Here is a 10,382-nt window from a genome sequence, read left to right on the forward strand (position 1 = left end):
TGGATTTCATTTGACGTTTAACCTATGGATTTGACAGTTGAAATCGAGTGGATTCCGTAAATGTAAACCAAGCATAACGAAACTTAAAAAAAAACACTTTAAGTCCCAGGCCACACTAGAGTAATTTCACTGAAATTTTGACATAAAATTATGCGTCTCTAGATCGAGTTCCATATTAGAGTAAAATCATGAAATTGCTGTAGTGGGGAATTCGACCTAAGAACACCTAATTTCATGATTTTTTTAATGAAATTCACGCTAGTGTTGACCGGGACTTATTTACTATTTATTCAATGTTCTTTAATGGGTACTTTACACGATATGTTATTTTACATATGTGTTGTCACTTTGCGTATACATTTTGTATATAAAAAGTGACAACCCATATGTAAAATACATATCGTGTAAAGTACCCATAACCTAATTGCACTTATTCAAAAAATAACTATAATTAATTTTAAAGTAATTAATTTTTTTACTATTTATTCTAACTTACCCTTTTCTTCATAATTCAGGTTGTATAAATAATAATTGTTTAATCAGCAAAGCGGTTTCCGAAGTCGATGGTCAGACTAGCAAGGTTTCATGAAACCAATTTCGTTAAAGTTTCTTTTCAAATTTCGTTAATGTCCACACACGTTAACGTGAAATTTAAGATCTTTGCGTGTCCTCTTTATTTTACCATTCGCGTTTGTTGTGTTTCTCATACCAATAAAAACAAAAAAAGACATAAATAAACCAAAAAACAACACAAAATAATTAACATTAATAATTAAATTAATATTAATAGTTAAATTTTCACTATTTAATTTATTAAATGTTTTTATTAAATATATTTATGTTTGTTTTGTTGTTAACGTTTGCTTGAGAAAATAAAAATGAAAGAAAATTGAAGAAAAAATCTTGCAACGAAGAACAAGAAGAGACAACACAACAAACACAGAAAACCATGTACATGGGTTTCACTACTTCATACCCCTCGCCTATAAACTTGACGTCGCCATGTTGAAATCGTGCTAGTCTGACCATCGACGAATTTTGTGACTTTATAATTTTACATTTATTACAAACCCAAAATTGTATATCTTAATAAATATGTATACAATTGTTTCAAAGCACACTTTAGAGCATTTTTCGGTTTATTGCCAAGACACAATGCAAGACATGGTCATACAGGTTGTCGTACATGACAATTTCATAGATTTCTTCAACGAATAGTCGACGAAAATGTCATCAACGATTCGATTTTCTATTGTATTGTCTTGCCAATACTGTCTGTGTGTAAACGTCTAGTAACAACAGATCTTAATACCCTAGACAGACGGCAGAGTTAATTTGCATTAAAAATTCCTTAATTTGAATTAACTTTTTACCCTGACAGACGATAGTTTCTGCATTTATGAAACAGCTGTTTGTGTTGTTTGTTTGTACCCAGCAGACCATTTTATAAAGTTTTACAAAAGTTCGCCAAAATATGCGAAACAAATATACTATCTACCATTGACTTTTTCACCAAGATAATGCAAAAATAAATTTAATTTATTCGCGATATTTTTGAGTCTTTTTAATATTAAAAAATGTCGCAAAACTCTAATGGCCCCGGCACATACGGTCCGTTGTGCGTCGCGTCGCGCGTTGAGGACAACAACCACATGAAAAAAGTGTAAGTGATGCCAAGTTTGTTCTTAAAGTTTTCATGTGGTTGTTGTAACGCGACGCTCTACGCGCCGTATGTGCCGGGGCCATAAAGGAACATTTGAAGAAGATATTATTTTCGATAGAATTGGTATGGTGGGTAATGAAATGCTTGTGAAAATAAAAATTTTAAAAATAGATTTGATAGAAGGCGCTAAAAACGATTAGCTGCTATTCTATTCGAGAAAGACCACTACTTATTTGAAAGAAACGCGAAAATTTCTGATTTGTTTTCTTTTTTTATTTTCTTAAACATGGAAATTTGACAAAAGACAATTGATTTTCAATGCAAGTTGTGTCTCAGAGCATGAATATGCTCTCTCTCCTACATGAATATGGGCTCTCTTATACAGCATTGCCATATTGAAATACCTAAATTCAATTTAAATTGCTTTCGATTTTGTGCATTAAGAATGTGGATAATGCACGAATTAATTTGAATTAAGGCAGTTAATGCAAATTAACGCTGCAGTCTGTCTAGGGTATAACTTCATCTATTGACAAATGTTAACAATTGAGTTTTCGAATCTTTATGTATTAAAATCTTTGTTAAATTTTTCATTGAAATTGCTCTTGTGTGTTGCAGGGCTTCGGGCATAAAAGTATGAAAATGAAAAAGTCCCTTCAGTGCAGCCAAATTCAACGATTAAAACAAAACAAAAAACATTTACATTTACGAAATCCACTCGATTTCAACTGTCAATTCCATAGCTCAAACGTCAAATTAAATCTCATCTGAAATCCATTGGATTTCATTTGACGTTTAACCTATGGATTTGACAGTTGAAATCGAGTGGATTTCGTAAATGTAAACCAAGCATTAGTTTGTTTTGGTTATTCTTATTTATCGTTTAGTCGAAGGTCACACTAGAGTGTTTCATTGAAACAATTTCATGAAAACAAGGGTTCCTAGGTCGAATTTCACAGTAGAGTGATATCATAAATTTGCTGTAGTGGGGAACTCGATCTATAAATACCTAAAAGTTTCAATGAAACCACTCTAGTGTGACCTTCGACTTAATCTCTTTTGTCTTATACTATGTTTACATTTACGAAATCCACTCGATTTCAGCTGTCAATTCCTTTGCGTATACGTCAAATGAAAACTCATCTGAAATCGATTGGATTTCATTTGACGTTTGAGCAATGGAATTGACAGTTGAAATCGAGTGGATTTCGTAATAGCCCGTTTCCACGGTACGTCGTTCGTTCTCTATTCGTTGTTCGACCCATAACTACGACTAAATTATTTATTTCCCCACACAAAATTCTATGAACGAACGACGATTTTTCTACGTTGTTCTATTAGAAATACTCTCTGAACGACGAATAAGTATGTCCCATCCCTAACAAATGAGAGAACTTATCGAAAAAATTAATTATGACATGTCTAAATTCAAAATTGAAAAAATTGTTGAAAACACAAAAATTTTTAGAAAAAAGGAAAAAGATGAATGAAAATGAATGAACTAAACATTTTATATAGATGCAGAAGGAAGATGGTTGTGTTTCCTTCTTAATTCCACACACATATCTTGTCCATTAGTTCAAAATCGCGTAAAAAATCAGAAACAAAAAGAAAACAAATAACTGAAAGTCTGTATACACAAATATTGTTTTGGCATGTCTCTCTCTTTAATTTTGAAAATAGAAACATATAAAAATATATTGAAAATACAAAATTATTCAGAATTTATGGAAAAAATGAATGAAATGTGTGTAGTTAAATGCAGAAGATACATTTGAAGGAAAGTCGATTGCTTTTCCTATTCATTTAATGTATATTTTAAGTGTTTTCGGTTCAAATTTTTGTGAAAACAAGGAAACAAAAATAAAGGAAATTTTGTTTATGTTTCTGTTAATTACGAATGGTGTCGTGGAAACGGGTTAATTCGTGTACGTCGTTCGACAGGCGAACAACGTAATTGAAACGCTCGTGTGAACATGACATAAATGTAAACTTATGGGTACTTTACACGATATGTTTTTTACATATGAGTTGTCACTTTGCATATACATTTTGTATTGGAGAAGTGACAACTCATATGTAAAAAACATACCGTGTAAAGTACCCATAACTGAAATTCTGTATACACAAATATTGTTTTGGCATGTCTCTCTCTTTAATTTTGAAAATAGAAACATATAAAAATATATTGAAAATACAAAATTATTCAGAATTTATGGAAAAAATGAATGAAATGTGTGTAGTTAAATGCAGAAGATACATTTGAAGGAAAGTCGATTGCTTTTCCTATTCATTTAATGTATATTTTAAGTGTTTTCGGTTCAAATTTTTGTGAAAACAAGGAAACAAAAATAAAGGAAATTTTGTTTATGTTTCTGTTAATTACGAATGGTGTCGTGGAAACCACTACTTATTTGAAAGAAACGCGAAAATTTCTGATTTGTTTTCTTTTTTTATTTTCTTAAACATGGAAATTTGACAAAAGACAATTGATTTTCAATGCAAGTTGTGTCTCAGAGCATGAATATGCTCTCTCTCCTACATGAATATGGGCTCTCTTATACAGCATTGCCATATTGAAATACCTAAATTCAATTTAAATTGCTTTCGATTTTGTGCATTAAGAATGTGGATAATGCACGAATTAATTTGAATTAAGGCAGTTAATGCAAATTAACGCTGCAGTCTGTCTAGGGTATAACTTCATCTATTGACAAATGTTAACAATTGAGTTTTCGAATCTTTATGTATTAAAATCTTTGTTAAATTTTTCATTGAAATTGCTCTTGTGTGTTGCAGGGCTTCGGGCATAAAAGTATGAAAATGAAAAAGTCCCTTCAGTGCAGCCAAATTCAACGATTAAAACAAAACAAAAAACATTTACATTTACGAAATCCACTCGATTTCAACTGTCAATTCCATAGCTCAAACGTCAAATTAAATCTCATCTGAAATCCATTGGATTTCATTTGACGTTTAACCTATGGATTTGACAGTTGAAATCGAGTGGATTTCGTAAATGTAAACCAAGCATTAGTTTGTTTTGGTTATTCTTATTTATCGTTTAGTCGAAGGTCACACTAGAGTGTTTCATTGAAACAATTTCATGAAAACAAGGGTTCCTAGGTCGAATTTCACAGTAGAGTGATATCATAAATTTGCTGTAGTGGGGAACTCGATCTATAAATACCTAAAAGTTTCAATGAAACCACTCTAGTGTGACCTTCGACTTAATCTCTTTTGTCTTATACTATGTTTACATTTACGAAATCCACTCGATTTCAGCTGTCAATTCCTTTGCGTATACGTCAAATGAAAACTCATCTGAAATCGATTGGATTTCATTTGACGTTTGAGCAATGGAATTGACAGTTGAAATCGAGTGGATTTCGTAATAGCCCGTTTCCACGGTACGTCGTTCGTTCTCTATTCGTTGTTCGACCCATAACTACGACTAAATTATTTATTTCCCCACACAAAATTCTATGAACGAACGACGATTTTTCTACGTTGTTCTATTAGAAATACTCTCTGAACGACGAATAAGTATGTCCCATCCCTAACAAATGAGAGAACTTATCGAAAAAATTAATTATGACATGTCTAAATTCAAAATTGAAAAAATTGTTGAAAACACAAAAATTTTTAGAAAAAAGGAAAAAGATGAATGAAAATGAATGAACTAAACATTTTATATAGATGCAGAAGGAAGATGGTTGTGTTTCCTTCTTAATTCCACACACATATCTTGTCCATTAGTTCAAAATCGCGTAAAAAATCAGAAACAAAAAGAAAACAAATAACTGAAAGTCTGTATACACAAATATTGTTTTGGCATGTCTCTCTCTTTAATTTTGAAAATAGAAACATATAAAAATATATTGAAAATACAAAATTATTCAGAATTTATGGAAAAAATGAATGAAATGTGTGTAGTTAAATGCAGAAGATACATTTGAAGGAAAGTCGATTGCTTTTCCTATTCATTTAATGTATATTTTAAGTGTTTTCGGTTCAAATTTTTGTGAAAACAAGGAAACAAAAATAAAGGAAATTTTGTTTATGTTTCTGTTAATTACGAATGGTGTCGTGGAAACGGGTTAATTCGTGTACGTCGTTCGACAGGCGAACAACGTAATTGAAACGCTCGTGTGAACATGACATAAATGTAAACTTATGGGTACTTTACACGATATGTTTTTTACATATGAGTTGTCACTTTGCATATACATTTTGTATTGGAGAAGTGACAACTCATATGTAAAAAACATACCGTGTAAAGTACCCATAACTGAAATTCTGTATACACAAATATTGTTTTGGCATGTCTCTCTCTTTAATTTTGAAAATAGAAACATATAAAAATATATTGAAAATACAAAATTATTCAGAATTTATGGAAAAAATGAATGAAATGTGTGTAGTTAAATGCAGAAGATACATTTGAAGGAAAGTCGATTGCTTTTCCTATTCATTTAATGTATATTTTAAGTGTTTTCGGTTCAAATTTTTGTGAAAACAAGGAAACAAAAATAAAGGAAATTTTGTTTATGTTTCTGTTAATTACGAATGGTGTCGTGGAAACGGGTTAATTCGTGTACGTCGTTCGACAGGCGAACAACGTAATTGAAACGCTCGTGTGGACATGACATAAATGTAAACTTATGGGTACTTTACACGATATGTTTTTTACATATGAGTTGTCACTTTGCATATACATTTTGTATTGGAGAAGTGACAACTCATATGTAAAAAACATACCGTGTAAAGTACCCATTAGTATTACTCATTCGTTTAGTTCGTTGAACTCCGTATTCACCAAAATGAACCAATGTAGATACCAGAATTTGAATTTATTGTGTTGCTTTCATATGTTCCCTTTTACTTCCTAATTCTAAACATTTGATTTTGGCTGGATGTTTTGATATTTTGCTGTTTGTTTGGAAAAGGTAAATGGAAACTTGAAAAGAAATTCTCACCGCCATCGACATTAACACGGCCTAAAGTCCTGAATATAAAGATATACATTTTGTCCTTCACAAGTCCCTTGAAAGTTCTGTAAATATCAATGATATGATATTTCTCATACTTTCACAGTCGGCTGTAAAAATACGAGAAAAATCATTGGTTGCGGAACTTTGAAGGCTTTGGGACAAGACAAACATTGTACCTTATACTCAGGGCTATCTGTGGTATATACATATATCATCAAGATCCCGGACTATGCCCAAAACTGGACTTGTTCCAAAAGGTTTAATTAAGCATATTTGAGTTGAATTTATAAAAATACATTTCTATTATTTGCAGAATATCATGTCACTATTTCCCGCTTACTCTGACCATAACAAGTCCGCATATGAAATCAACAAAGACAATACTGATCAGCCTTCAACCTCAAAGTGGTTAGAAAATACAAGTTTCCCACTTGACGTTATCAAATTGAGAACTGGTCTATCTACACAGAACGAAGGTAGCAATGATGCCAACACATCGGATAGTGATAATTCAGACTCATCCGACTCCACGAGTGAAGTTAGTAATGACGAACCAGAACCAAAGCAAAAGAAGCTTAAAAGCAAAAAGGAAAATCGTAAAAAGTCTAAAAAAGAAAGAAAAGCAGATGATACAGTTCCTACGCCCCCAGCTTTACCATCCCTAGATTTTACTGGTCAAGAAGAATTCTATGTAGATAAGAGAAAGGCTAAGCAATATAATACAATTAAAACACTACATAAACCAGCATGTCCAAGATATCGTACAAACCATTACACTTTGGGTCGCAGTTATGGCTCTATTGGAAAAGCTAAGACAAAACGTTACTACAATTGCAAATACATTGAGAACGTGGAGAAGTCAAACACTGAATGTTACCCACTAACCGAAAATGAATATACATCAAAAATGGGCGAACTCAATCGCAAAACAATGGAGAATTGCAGGGAAATTCAACACTGGCTGGAGTTAATTGCTCTCCAAGATAGAAATCCTTACAAGTGGTCGCGACTAAGAATCGCCGAAAAGAAATTAGACTACATGGAGAAGGCTTTGAATTTTCATCCATTCCATAAAGATTTATACTCGGTATATATTGACACCATCGTCCAATGCTATACATCGCATGATGTCAGTAAGATGTTGGATGCATTGCTAGCCAAGGATCCTCACAGTTTGATTTTGTGGCAGGCACAAATAATGTGTACTCAAGGAACAATGGCCAGATGCACAGTACCCGATGTATTGCGGATCTACGAACGTTGTATGAAAAAAATGTTTCACAATCCCAAATCGCAAGTGGTTGCAAGCGATGACGTAATGATGCATCTCTTTTACACATGTGCTTTGTTTTTACGTCAATCCGGCTTATATGAGCAATTCTTTTCTTTGATCAAACTATCTGTCGAATTAAATGTTGCAGCCAATAGCTGTATACTGGAAGAGTTGGTGCCTCGTGAACAGGATGAACAAGCTTGTGTAGAATACGAAGAGTTAATTCTACAATCTGGCCTACCAATGAATGAAATTTGGTTGCGTATTGAAAAACTAAGGCAGGGATTCTTTTTCTTGCCGTTCCCTGGAGAGAGTTCGAAGTGCAGTGACCCCCAGAGAGTTGTATTTAACGAAGATGTTTGTCATTATGTTTATCCTTTACAATCCAGGGAAAACTCTCTCAAAATGTTGCTTTTAATAGTGAAACTATTAAAGGTGCCTTTTATACACAGTCACTGTTTAGCCACACAACTGGAAGGAGACACAGATGCCATAGAAGATTTGTTGGCCCTCTACGTTAATCCAAACTACAATTTGTCGTTGGATCATAAGGATTTCTTTGAAAGTCTTTACGATTTATCCAAAGAAGTGGTATGCAACCCTAGTTTTTTGAACCACTGCATAGGTCATGAAATATATGCGGAATGTTTACAAAAATTTCTCATAAATTGTTCAAAAGCCTATGAACAAATTGATGACAAGAAACGTTTGCTCTTCTTAGTTTTATGGTCACGATTCCAATGTCTTCTTTTGAGGCTCGCAAAGTTGAGCAAAAAATTGAATTCAGATTTTGCAAAAAATGGCCGAAAACTTTTCAAGTCATTACTTAAACTGCCGAATAATCGGAATTGCCTAACCCTCTATGTTGAGTTTGCTCGTTATGAATATGCAGGCGGCTCACCGTTGGAGACGGTTGAAAATATATTTAAAAATCTAATAACGGCATATAACCAAGAAGAAAACCTAAGATCGGAATTGGCATATGTCTTCTTAACGTATTGCGAAATCCTTGTCGATTCCCAGAATGTTGAAAGGGTCAGTAGTCTACTCTCTTCATACGTACTTGCTTGCGATGTTAGCCAAATAACAAGTGCTAAAAAATTGATTGCTCTTAACACATTAAAGGAAAAAGTGGGAAGCCTAATAAAAATCGAAGAAAATGTAAAAATAATGTTATTGGAACAATATCTGTTGCCGGATCACACAGTAACACAAGTGAAAATCTACACCCTTTTACTCTGTGCGCTGCAACAAAAGCAACAGGCCTTGGAATATATGCAGAAACTATTGACACTATTCAATTCTAAACAAAATCCAAGGCATCAATACCTGAGAGAACAGTTTTACGAAACCTTTATATGCCTACTACAGATGCCTGGAGGCAATAGCTATGTTTCTCACACTTTTATACAACAGAGTATTGAAAGAGGTCTCTGCGAATTTCCAAATAATTTATTTATATTGCAAAAATGGGGTTGTCAATCATCTTTGCCTTGGTTTAAATTGCGGCGCGGATATCTAGCGGTCGTCGATACATCCATCAAGTCGATTATTTTCCTCATCACTTTAGCACGTTGCAGGTTCATAAATAGTCTGTCGGATTTGAAGGGGATTGAGGGAAGTAATAAATTAACTGAGGCAGATTTATATTATCATGAAATGGTTGTGCGCCAACGTATTCTGAATCTGTTTAAAATGGTGGTACATCGTCAACACACAAATACCACATCCTGCTCAATACAGTCACCATTGTTGTCGCTGCGACGAAATTCTTTGTTTTGGCGATGTTATTTGCGCTGTTTGTCAGATCAAAACTGCTCTTTTGAATTGAGCAAACAGTGTTTGCTCACCGCTCTGGACGAGTGTCCGTGGAGTAAAGCCCTATACCTGGACGGTGCAACCTATGTACCACAAGAATTGTCTCATCTGCAGGATTTGATTATAGAAAAACAATTGAGAATATACGCTTTGCCAGAAGAGTTGGAGATCTTAAGAGAACGTTAGTTTAGTATTATGTTTTGTAAATTTACTTGTAGAATACCATAAGCGAATGTAAATAACCGTCTTTCTGATGAAATAAATTTTTGAACATGTATAGAACTTGACGTAAAGTAAATATGGCCTTTCTTCCTTTTTCGCGGTTTGTGTACTAGGGTGGTTTTAAAAAATCTATGTCGGCACACCACTAAAGTGTTTAGTTCTTTTAGATTTTAAGATTGCCAAAGTTTGAACACAATCGGAATATGTTAGCACCTGCCACTGCGGCCTCAAAAATTCCATGGGTCCTATATAGCTACCCAGCAAAATAAATTGGAAGTAGTGCAATGTAGACTAGTTCTTTCACGGCATGTTTTTATGCAGTTCAAACGGAGTCGTGAAAAAGGCACTCCATTCCTCACATTTTAACCGCATTTGGATGCAATCCAAATAATCACATCCATTCGTCACATTT

The 10,382-nt window shown here is 33.5% G+C and overlaps 1 protein-coding gene across 3 annotated transcripts in view; it reads left to right on the forward strand.

Moving 5' to 3' along the window:
• The window catches only part of LOC141404385 (nuclear exosome regulator NRDE2), a 41,433-nt gene extending 31,387 nt beyond the window's left edge, over positions 1–10,046 (forward strand). The window contains exons 1-2 of one of the 3 annotated variants that reach the window (XM_073987960.1): positions 6,497–6,612; positions 6,971–10,046. In XM_073987960.1, the coding sequence (XP_073844061.1) occupies positions 6,977–9,934 (2,958 nt within the window). In that variant the 5' untranslated portion in view covers positions 6,497–6,612; positions 6,971–6,976 and the 3' untranslated portion in view covers positions 9,935–10,046. Of the gene's footprint in view, positions 1–6,496; positions 6,915–6,970 lie in introns of those variants that run through there. The other 2 variants (XM_073987959.1, XM_073987962.1) reach the window with 2 other exon arrangements.
• The last annotated feature ends 336 nt before the right edge of the window (positions 10,047–10,382 follow it).

The sequence above is a fragment of the Musca autumnalis genome, unplaced genomic scaffold (genome assembly GCF_047663935.1).
Source record: "Musca autumnalis isolate F117 unplaced genomic scaffold, ASM4766393v1 scaffold_4, whole genome shotgun sequence".
NCBI lineage: Eukaryota > Metazoa > Arthropoda > Insecta > Diptera > Muscidae > Musca > Musca autumnalis.